The sequence below is a fragment of the Salmo salar genome, unplaced genomic scaffold (genome assembly GCF_965601325.2).
Source record: "Salmo salar unplaced genomic scaffold, fSalSal1 ptg000465l, whole genome shotgun sequence".
Classification (NCBI taxonomy): domain Eukaryota; kingdom Metazoa; phylum Chordata; class Actinopteri; order Salmoniformes; family Salmonidae; genus Salmo; species Salmo salar.
The window spans coordinates 168196-180598 of NW_027675394.1; the positions used below are offsets into that span (position 1 = coordinate 168196).

General features: G+C 41.6%; 1 protein-coding gene across 1 annotated transcript; it reads right to left on the reverse strand.

Annotated features, from left to right (window-relative positions):
• Positions 1–434: 434 nt before the first annotated feature.
• Positions 435–10923, reverse strand: LOC145876146 (tripartite motif-containing protein 14-like). The gene is made up of 6 exons (XM_082971935.1): positions 10917–10923; positions 10492–10717; positions 6447–6620; positions 4223–4396; positions 3885–3931; positions 435–3415 (listed from the first exon to the last, which is right to left on the reverse strand). Exons 1-6 carry the CDS (start codon positions 10921–10923, stop codon positions 2889–2891), a joined length of 1155 nt encoding a protein of 384 aa, XP_082828061.1. The 3' UTR covers positions 435–2888.
• Positions 10924–12403: the final 1480 nt, after the last annotated feature.

Consider the following 12403-nt stretch of genomic DNA (forward strand, 5'->3'; position numbering starts at 1 on the left):
CATTATGTCACACCCCTCTCTATTGTCATTGGTTGCATTAATTGCACTGTTCGTTTACATAACCTGGTTCAAGTATTGATGACATCACCCTGAAGAAGGCACAGTGATGCTGAAACGTTGGTAAATACTGTCGTGGCTTTGGCTATGCCGGATTAAGTGATATGACATGCTAACTTATAAAATGATTTCTCTGTAATTAATATTACCTGATTAAGCTAATCATGTAAAAGTAATTAACTAGAAAGTCGGGGCACCACGGAAGAACGTTTATAGAGCCGTTATCTTCCGAATAAACTCTTAAAATACTTTGTAATATTTTACATCGATAGCAGTCAATATTAACCCTTGTTTTATTTTCAGTCTCATAATGAAAGTTTTAAGTTCTTGGCTATTTTCATGAACCCTGGCTAACAAGTTGAATCAGCAATACAAAATTGGGTTTAATTATTTATTTACTAAATAAACTAAGCACACAGAATTACAAATACACAGAATACAGATGATGTCATACAGAAAACGTCCCGGTGGACGGAACCTGTATGACGGCTGGTTACACAAAGGAAAGGGGGTTGGGATTGAATGAAAGAGCGGGAAGATTTAGGAACACAGAAACAGCAGCTATGCTATCGTAAATACATTATCTTATGCATTCTAAATTACCGCCCATTTGGAAAAGGAAAATGCAATAAATATTTACTCTGAGCTGCGCTTCAGTAGATTGGTCGTAGATGCTGGCCGGGTTGGCCAACAGATCTTCCTGTTTTTGGAAGAATGTCAATGGTGGTCAATTGGATACGTGGTGGTATCTTCATCTGGTTGTTAGACTGGATCCGTCGTCCGTCCTTTCCTAGCCCACGTCTACAGCGGCCGCTGCTAACTCAACGGCTAGGAAGTATCACTTCTGTAGTGAATAAGCTCAAAGTTCATACCATTCGCCACCAAAGCTCACGCCGATGTTGGCTTAGTTCTGTACTTGACATGTGTGTCCTTCTAACGTAGAGGCTGAAGACCTCCCGTACTGGAACAACGTGATTATCTTTTCGTCAAAGGCTTATATAGTGGAGAGGGGGGAAGGATGTGTTTCATCGTTTATAACCCCTCCTCTTCACAGGGGTGGGCCACTGATCAAGCAGGGCACTTTCCTTATGAAAACCCAATTCTCTCATTTGGAAGCTAAAATTACATTTAATCTCCTAACAAACAATTCCAATATCAAACATTTCAATTGCATAACAATTCCATGTTACTCTGATAACTAGAGGGTGTATACTTTCTCAGGTACAGTTTATGTCGTCCTGTCATCAGTCATAATGTCTCAGATGACAACCGAACCTTACATGCATACTCATTACGTTCCCAAGCATATTTCCAACTGGTTTTATTACCAAAATATGGTTCCTTTCCCCATTTGTTTGATGTTCCCAGACTCTCTATATTTAACACAGGCTATTCAAGTCCTTCAGTATGGTCAGAGAGGGGAAGGGAGAAAGGTATTTATGGGGGGGGGGTCATAAACCTTACCCACAGGCCAACGTCATGACAATACCATTCCACTTATTCCACTCCAGCCATTACAAGCCTGTCCTCCCTAAATAAGGTCCCACCAACCTCCTGTGGTACAAACACAAACAGTAAAATATATCATAAAAAAGGCAAAGTGGAAAAAGATCAGAAAATATTACAAGCCTGTCATGTGTGAGTGTCCAGTGTGTGTTTGTCCATTGTGTGTGTTCAGTGTGTGTGTGTTCATTGTGTGTGTGTGTGTGTGTGTGTGTGTGTGTGTGTGTGTCCAGTGAGTGTGTGTGTGTGTGTCCAGTGGGTTTGTGTGTGTGTGTTCAGTGTGTGTGTGTGTGTGTGTGTGTCTGTGTTTATGTGTGTCAGTGTGTGTGTGTGTGTCAGTGTTTGTGTGTGTGTGTCCAGAGTGTGTGTGTGTGTGTATCCAGTGTGTTTGTCAAGCATGTGTGTGTCAAGCGTGTGTGTGTCAAGCGTGTGTGTGTGTGTCCAGTGAGTGTGTGTGTGTGTCCAGTGAGTGTGTGTCCAGTGTGTGTGTGTGTTCAGTGTGTGTGTCTGTGTCCAGTGTGTGTGTGTGTGTGTGTGTGTGTGTGTGTGTGTGTGTGTGTGTGTGTGTGTGTGTGTGTGTGTGTGTGTGTGTGTGTTCAGTGTGTGTGTGTGTGTCTGTGTTTATGTGTGTCAGTGTGTGTGTGTGTGTGTGTCAGTGTTTGTGTGTGTGTCCCCAGAGTGTGTGTGTGTGTATCCAGTGTGTTTGTCAAGCATGTGTGTGTCAAGCGTGTGTGTGTCAAGCGTGTGTGTGTGTGTCCAGTGAGTGTGTGTGTGTGTCCAGTGAGTGTGTGTCCAGTGTGTGTGTGTGTTCAGTGTGTGTGTCTGTGTCCAGTGTGTGTGTGTGTGTGTGTGTGTGTGTGTGTGTGTGTGTGTGTGTGTGTGTGTGTGTGTGTGTGTGTGTGTGTGTGTGTGTGTGTGTGTGTGTGTGTCCAGTGGGTTTGTGTGTGTGTGTGTGTGTTCAGTGTGTGTGTGTGTGTCTGTGTTTATGTGTGTCAGTGTGTGTGTGTGTGTGTGTCAGTGTTTGTGTGTGTGTCCCCAGAGTGTGTGTGTGTGTATCCAGTGTGTTTGTCAAGCATGTGTGTGTCAAGCGTGTGTGTGTCAAGCGTGTGTGTCAAGCGTGTGTGTGTGTCCAGTGAGTGTGTGTGTGTGTGTCCAGTGAGTGTGTGTCCAGTGTGTGTGTGTGTTCAGTGTGTGTCTGTGTCCAGTGTGTGTGTCCAGTGTGTGTGTGTGTGTGTGTGTGTGTGTGTGTGTGTGTGTGTGTGTGTGTGTGTGTGTGTGTGTGTGTGTGTGTGTGTGTGTGTGTGTGTGTGTGTGTGTGTGTCCAGTTATTATTTCAGGGACACTGAGGAGTCAACATCACAAACCCTAAACCCTGGATAGAGGGGCTCAGGGAATGTGGAGGTGAATGTGATCAGGTGGGTCAGTGTGTCAGAGGAGGCTCTATAGAAGGACAGAGTGCCGGCTGGCCAGTCCAGATACACTCCTACTCTGTGGGGGCTGGAGGAGGGGACGTCTATGGTAGTGGGATTATTATTGTGACAGGCAGTGTATCTGTTGTCAGAGCAGAACAGACACCAGGACTTGTCATTGTATCCAAGACAACAGTCCTTAACCCCTCCTCTCCTGCTGATTCCTTTATATGTCACTCCTATATCAGCCCCCCCATTCCACTCTACCTCCCAGTAACAGCGCCCAGTCAGACCCTCTCTACACAGCACCTGTCTACAGTCCTCAAATCTCTCTGGGTGATCAGGATACAGCTGCTTCTCTCTCCTCCATGTCACATTTCTGTTCTCCTCAGACAGAGAGAGGAGTCTGTTTACTGTGTTTAGGTCCAGTGTGAGATCACAGACATCTGATGGATGAAACCAGACACAATATTAGAAATCATCATCATTCACATTAGAATGTTAACTCACTTTTCACTAATTCATTTAATGTAGATGTTTCTAGGTATCAAAAGGAGAAGTTAAGGTAACTTGAGACTTGTTGAATGATCATATGTTATACTGTATGGTAATATAATACACACTTATTCACATTAATTACACACACACACACACACACACACACACACACACACACACACACACACACACACACACACACACACACACACACACACACACACACACACACACACACACACACACACACACACACATCAACTCTTTGTAAACTTTGGTGTCCCTGATTTCTGCTTCTGTAGAACTCCAGCTGATATTTAATATGACCAAGTCAGTAATGATGGTGGTCTTTGACTTTGACTTAACTTGAATTAAGACTTATTCTTAGTCATATTCTTCACAGCAGTCAACACTCACATTTTCTAAGCCCAGGTTTCATTCTGATCTCTTCACCATGTTCCACACTGTAGCGGTAAGCAGAAAAACAGACAGTCATTGAGGGATACACCTGAACTCACACACACACACACACACACACACACACACACACACACACACACACACACACACACACACACACACACACACACACACACACACACACACACACACACACACACACACACACACACACACACACACACACACACACACAGCATATAATTTTGTCCAAGTGGTGGTCAGAATGTTTGTCTTAACTAGCCTGAAAAGTCAAACATGTCTGATATGAACATTGACATAAACCCTCTACATACTTGAGTTTCTCCAGTCTGCAGTGTGGATCCTCCAGTCCAGCAGTCAGCAGTCTGACTCCTGAGTCTCCTGGGTGATTGTAGCTCAGGTCCAGCTCTCTCAGGTGTGAGGGGTTTGACCTCAGAGCTGAGACCAGAGAAGCACAGCCTTCCTCTGTGACTAGACAGCCTGACAGCCTGCAAAGAGTAAAATCATATTAAAATCACACTGCTAGTCTTTGGTGGTGAAAATAGTGGCAGTATATTTCTTAAACATATTCAGATATATCAGTGTCCTGAAACCTGCCATATCTATTCATAAATTAATGTATCATATTATAAATTACAAATTATCAACGTTTTGCCTGCAGATAGAAACATGTATAGTACAAATATTTGAGTAGACTGACCAGACCAGTTTAAAAGCAGTATCAGTCAAAAGACAGACAGTGAGGTATCAGATTTAGATTGTATTGAGTATACAGTCCACACCATATCTATTTTGACAGTGAAGATAACATTTTAAATGTGGCTCTAAACTCCAACATTTTGGATTTGAGATCAAATGTTTCATATGAGGTGACAGTATATAATGTCACCTTTTATTTGAGGATATTTTCATACATATCTGTTTCACCATTTAGTAAAATGAAAGCACTTCATGTATCTAGTCCCCCTATTTAAATAAGTCATATGTTTTCTGACCAATTAAATCATAGTGTGTTAAAATAGTCAAAAGTTTAGTATTTGGTCCCATATTCTTTGACTGCAATGACGACATCAAGCCTGTGACTGCCATGATTGAGAAGGATCATGAAAAATAATGAGTGAAAAAGTTACAGAGGCCACAACAAAACATGCTAACCTCTGTCATGACGTTGGCCTCTTTGGGTACAGGAAGGACAGTTGACCCCCCTCCCCTTTGTACCAACACCCATACAGGACCAGGCTTCATTTGACAAGCTGTTCTATGGGCACTATAAAACACTCCCTGATTTACATTTCTCCAGACCAGGCCTACACTCCGTTGGCACATAGGTTCTACCTTCCAATTCCTCTACTGAAAGTGAACCATACCACGTGGTTAACTTTTAGACTATTGATACCGACAGAATAAGAACAAGTCTTTGATATTAATTATTAGTCTGCAGCTAAGTAAATTATATCATCGAACGCGAAGACCAACGAAACCACCATTCTATGACGACATTAATGAATGTTGCTTTGAAAGATCCATTCTAACCGAGAGAGAGACTCTCCAACAGAACCGAACTCTCCAACAAAGAACGACGACACACTGAGCGTAAATATATATTGATTGCAATTGTTCCCGAATGAGTGAGCCTTCAATTGTCAATTGTTAATATTAATGAACTCTGTGTAACTTCTCAGCGGACCGTTTATGACCCATTGTTCAACAGGCCGACCTGCCTGTTTAGCCCACAAGGGCACATTCCTCTACCAATCCTTTGTGACGATAATTACTGTTTGTATGTTTTTCTGTTAATTACTTAGTGTAGTAAATAAATGATTTTAAGACAATTGATGTATGGATGATTTTAGTAAAGACTGGGTTCGTGCAGATACAACAATTTATGACGTTTTGGAATGAGACTGGACTAGAGGTAAATACACCATTTAAACTTAGAAGATAATCGACCTATATTATAATAGAATATAATATTATAGTACAGGAAAGTTATATTAGGAAAATTATAGCTTTGTAATCTGAATATTCTCCTTGGTGCCCCGACCTCCTAGTTAATTACAATTAAATGATTAATCAGTTTAATCGCGTGATAATAATTACAGGGAGCTAATTGATAAACATATCTTCCGTTTAATGGTACCCCCAAAGACACGACACCTCTCATCATTACCAATAACAGAGGCTACAACAAAACATGCTAACCTCTCACCATTACCAATAACAGAGGCTACAACAAAACATGCTAACCTCTCACCATTACCAATAACAGAGGCTACAACAAAACATGCTAACCTCTCACCATTACCAATAACAGAGACTACAACAAAACATGCTAACCTCTCACCATTACCAATAACAGAGGCTACAACAAAACATGCTAACCTCTCACCATTACCAATAACAGAGGCTACAACAAAACATGCTAACCTCTCACCATTACCAATAACAGAGGCTACAACAAAACATGCTAACCTCTCACCATTACCAATAACAGAGACTACAACAAAACACTTGTGGACCAACTACAGGAATACTGACCTCAGAGTCTCCAGTCTGCAGTGTGGATCCTCCAGTCCAGCAGAGAGCAGCTTCACTCCTGAATCCTTCAGGTCATTGTTACTCAGGTCCAGCTCTCTCAGGTGTGAGGGGTTTGAACTGAGAACTGAGGCCAACACTTTACAGGATGTGTCTGTGAGTTTACAGCCAGTGAGTCTGCCAACACAGAAGAAATACAATGACAGACAGGTTGTATTAAAATTATATTCTTAGCTTTCCATGTTTACGCTGTTACCCGTTTACAAATAATGTGTTGGGTTTGACCACAGAGCTGAGACCAGAGAAGCACAGCCTTCCTCTGTGACTAGACAGCCTGACAGCCTGCAACGAGTAAAATCATCTTGTAGAGAGAAAAATATATAATACAAATATTTGAGTAGACTGACCAGACCAGTTTAAAAGCAGTATCAGTCAAAAGACAGACATTGAGGTATCAGATTTAGATTGTATTGAGTATACAGTCCACACCATATCTATTTTGACAGGAATAGATGAATGAGGCTGAGGGTGATGACTACAACAACGATGGTGATATTGATGGAGGAATAGATGAATGAGGCTGATGGTGTTGACTACAACAAGTATGGCAAAGTCAACAACGCAGCCACTGCTAGCTAGCCTACTTCACCAGCCAGCAGTACTGCATCATTTGTAATTTTAGTCAATAAGATTTTTGCAACGTAAGCTTAACTTTCTGAACATTCGAGACGTGTAGTCCACTTGTCATTCCAACGTGATATGGACCTGTGGACTATTGCGGAGGTTAGGAGGAGTATATCCAGGGCTTTGGAGGAATTAGGGGCAGGAGAAAAGCACCTCCCACGAGAACAGGTGGAGGCAGCGAGAGCGCGGCAACAAGGGAAGCACGAGAGGCAGACACACCCCCCCAAAAAATTAGGGAGATTGGCACAGTCAGGTTGGAGACCTGAGCCAGCTCCTCATGCTTACCGTGGGGAGCGAGTGACTGAGCAAGCACCGTGTTATGCGGTGATGCGCACTGTGTCGCCAGTGCGCATTCACAGCCCGGTGAGCTCTGTGCCTGCCCCACGTACCAGGCCTCCAGTGAGTCTATCCAGCCTGGTACGCCCTGTTCCTGCTCCTCGCACTTGCCCTGAGGTGCGTGTCACCAGTCGGGCGCCACCTGTTCCAGCCCCACGCATCAGGTCTCTAGTGCGCCTGCCCAGTCCGGTGTGTCTTGTTCCTGCTCCTTGCCCTGAGGTGTGTGTTACCAGTCTGGCGCCACCTGTGCCAGCCCCACGCATCAGGCCTCCAGTACGCCTTCCCAGTCCAGAGCTTCCGGCAACGTCCCCCAGTCCGGAGCCTCCAGCGACGTTCCCCAGTCCGGTGAGACCTGTTCCGGCTCCATGTAAAAAGCCTCCAGTGATGATCCATGGTCCGAAGCCTCCAATGATGATCCATGGCACGAAGACTCCAGTGATGATCCATGGCACGAAGCCTCCAATAATGATCCATGGCACGAAGCCTCCAGTGATGATCCATGGCACGAAGCCTCCAGTGATGATCCATGGCCTGGAGTCTCCAGTGATAATCCATGGCAAGAAGGCTGTTGGGATGATCCATGGCCCGGAGCCTCCAGTGATGATCCATGGCACGAAGACTCCAGTGATGATCCATGGCCCGGAGCCTCCAGTGGTGATCCAAGGCACGGAGCCTGCAATGATGATCCAATGATGATCCAAGCTAATATTTTAAATGTGGCTCTAAACTCCAACATTTTGGATTTCAGATCAAATGTTTCATATGAGGTAACAGTATATAATGTCACCTTTTATTTGAGGATATTTTCATACATATCTGATTCACCATTTAGAAATGAAAGCAGTTTATGTATCTAGTCCCCCCATTTGAAGAAGTCATAAGTATTCTGACCAATTCATTTATAGTGTATTAAAGTAGTCAATAGATTAGTGTTTCGTTGTAAACTAGTTGGTTGCATTTGCAGTTTGTTTTGGTTGTGTTTTGCCCAATAATAAAATGGTGGATGATGACTGGATAATTTTCTGTCTAAGTGAGTAGATAACATGTTTCTAAACACTACTAAATGAATCCTGATTATGCCATGATTACTACAAATCATGAATGAATCATGAATAATAATGAGTGAGAAAGTTACAGAGGCTACAACAAGACATGCTAACCTCTCACCATTACGAATAACAGAGGATACAACAAAACATGCTAACCTCTCACCATTACCAATAACAGAGGCTACAACAAGACATGCTAACCTCTCACCATTACCAATAACAGAGGATACAACAAAACATGCTAACCTCTCACCATTACCAATAACAGAGGCTACAACAAAACATGCTAACCTCTCACCATTACCAATAACAGAGGCTACAACAAAACATGCTAACCTCTCACCATTACCAATAACAGAGACTACAACAAAACATGCTAACCTCTCACCATTACCAATAACAGAGGCTACAACAAAACATGCTAACCTCTCAACACTCCCAATAACAGAGGATACAACAAAACATGCTAACCTCTCACCATTAACAATAACAGAGGCTACAACAAAACATACTAACCTCTCACCATTACCTAAAACAGAGGATACAACAAAACATGCTAACCTCTCACCATTACCAATAACAGAGGCTACAACAAAACATGCTAACCTCTCACCATTACCAATAACAGAGACTACAACAAAACATGCTAACCTCTCACCATTACCAATAACAGAGGCTACAACAAAACATGCTAACCTCTCAGCATCACCAATGACAGAGGCTACAACAAAACATGCTAACCTCTCACCATTACCAATAACAGAGTCTACAACAAAACATGCTAACCTCTCACCATTACCAATAACAGAGGATACAACAAAACATGCTAACCTCTCACCATTACCAATAACAGAGGCTGCAACAAAACATGCTAACCTCTCACCATTACCAATAACAGAGACTACAACAAAACATGCTAACCTCTCACCATTACCAATAACAGAGGCTACAACAAAACATGCTAACCTCTCTCCATTACCAATAACAGAGGCTACAACAAAACATGCTAACCTCTCACCATTACCAATAACAGAGGCTGCAAAAAAACATGCTAACCTCTCACCATTACCAATAACAGAGACTTCAACAAAACATGCTAACCTCTCTCCATTACCAATAACAGAGGCTACAACAAAACATGCTAACCTCTCACCATTACCAATAACAGAGGCTACAACAAAACATGCTAACCTCTCACCATTACCAATAACAGAGACTACAACAACACATGCTAACCTCTCACCATTACCAATAACAGAGGCTCATTTATCATTATTCACGATTCATTCCTGATTATTCATAATCATGGTAGCATCCACATGAATGTAGAAGTGTTCAGAAACATCTTCTATTCTTACTGACAATACAAGTGAAGTGACTCCAAAATTACAGGACATTATTCACCATTAAGTTACTATTAGGAAAAATATTATCTAAAACACAACTAGGACAAACAGCAAATTAATTCAACAATTTAGTAGAATCACAAGCTTGATGTAATCACTGCAGGCATGAATATGGGACAAAACATTCAACTTTTGACTAAATACATTTGTCCAAATAATTAATAATTTTTAAATGTAAATATTGATTCATTGCTTCAACTTCATGTAATTGTCAATAAAAGCCTTTGACACTTATGAAATGCTTGTAATTATAATTCAGTATTCCACAGTAACATCTGACAAAAATATCTAAAGACACTGAAGCAGCAAACTTTGTGGAAATTAATATTTGTGTCATTCTCAAAACTTTTGGCCACGACTGTATATGTATGAATACGTTTAAATAAAAGGTGACATTCTGTACTGTCACCTAATATGAAACATCTCAAATCCAAAATGCTGGAGCATAGCACCACATTTAAAACTGTAAACTTCACTGTCCAAACACATATGGTGTGGACTATGTGTGTCTGGTAAACACATGTGGATCTGGTGAACAGTTATCACTTGTTGACCAACTACAGGAATACTGACCTCAGAGTCTCCAGTTTACAGTGTGGATCCTCCAGTCCAGCAGAGAGCAGCTCCACTCCTGAATCCTTCAGGTCATTGTTACTCAGGTCCAGCTCTCTCAGGTGTGAGGGGTTTGAACTGAGAACTGAGGCCAACACTTTACAGGATGTGTCTGTGAGTTTACAGCCAGTGAGTCTGCCAACACAGAAGAAATACAATGACAGACATTTTGTATTAAAATGATACGCTTAGCTTTCCCTGTTTACACTGTTACCCGTTTACAAATAATGTGTTGGGTTTGATCACAGAACTGAGACCAGAGAAGCACAGCCTTCCTCTGTGACTCCACAGGCTGACAGCCTGCAAAGAGTCAAATCATATTAAAATCACACTGCTATTCTTTGGTGGTGAAAATAGTGGCGGTATATTTTTTCAACATATGAAACCTTCCATATCTATTTGTAAATTAATATATCGTCATTAAAAATGACAAATTATCAAAGTTTTTCCTGCAGATAGAAACATGTATAGTACAAATATTTGAGTAGACTGACCAGACCAGTTTAAAAGCAGTATCAGTCAAAAGACAGACAGTGAGGTATCAGATTTAGATTGTATTGAGTATACAGTCCACACCATATCTATTTTGATAGTGAAGCAAAACATTTAAATGTGGCCCTACACTCCAGCATTTTGGATTTCAGATCAAATGTTTCATAAGAGGTGACATTGACGCATTTGCAGTTATTTTAATAATAATGAGTGAGAAAAGTTACAGAAGCTACAACAAAACATGCTAACCTCTCACCATTACCAATAACAGAGGCTACAACAAAACATGCTAACCTCTCACCATTACCATTAACAGAGGCTACAACAAAACATGCTAACCTCTCACCATTACCAATAACAGAGGCTACAACAAAACATGCTAACCTCTCACCATTACCACTAACAGAGGATACAACAAAACATGCTAACCTCTCACCATTACTAATAACAGAGGCTACAGCAAAACATGCTAACCTCTCACCATTACCAATAACAGAGGCTACAACAAACATGCTAACCTCTCACCATTACCAATAACAGAGGATACAACAAAACCTGCTAACCTCTCACCATTACCAATAACAAAGGACACAACAAAACATGCTAACCTCTCACCATTACCAAAAACAGTGGCTACAACAAAACATACTAACCATTACCAATAACAGAGGCTACAACAAAACATGCTAACCTCTCACCATTACCATTAACAGAGGCTACAACAAAACATGCTAACCTCTCACCATTACCAATAACAGAGGCTACAACAAAACATGCTAACCTCTCACCATTACCAATAACAGAGGCTACAACAAAACATGCTAACCTCTCACCATTACCAATAACAGAGGCTACAACAAAACATGCTAACCTCTCACCATTACCAATAACAGAGGCTACAACAAAACATGCTAACCTCTCATCATTACTAATAACAGAGGCTTCAACAAAACATGCTAACCTCTCACCATTACCAATAACAGAGGATACAACAAAACATACTAACCTCTCACCATTACCAATAACAGAGGCTACAACAAAACATGCTAACCTCTCATCATTACTAATAACAGAGGCTTCAACAAAACATGCTAACCTCTCACCATTACCAATAACAGAGGATACAACAAAACATACTAACCTCTCACCATTACCAATAACAGAGGCTACAATCTAAAACACAACCAAATGTACAACTGTAAGCTTCACTGTCCAAACACATATGGTGTGGACTATGTGTGTCTGGTAAACACATGTGGATCTGGTGAACAGTTATCACTTGTTGACCAACTACAGGAATACTGACCTCAGAGTCTCCAGTTTACAGTGGGGATTCCCCAGTCCAGCAGAGAGCAGCTTCACTCCTGAATCCTTCAGGTCA

Excerpts from the sequence above, each read along its gene's own strand:
- LOC145876146 (XM_082971935.1), bottom strand. Across the intron at positions 6,621-10,491 it reads TGTAAACTGGAGACTCTGAG|ACTCACTGGCTGTAAACTCA; the intron begins GTCAGTATTCCT and ends CTGTGTTGGCAG. Across the intron at positions 3,932-4,222 it reads TGCAGACTGGAGAAACTCAA|TGTGGAACATGGTGAAGAGA; the intron begins GTATGTAGAGGG and ends TTACCGCTACAG.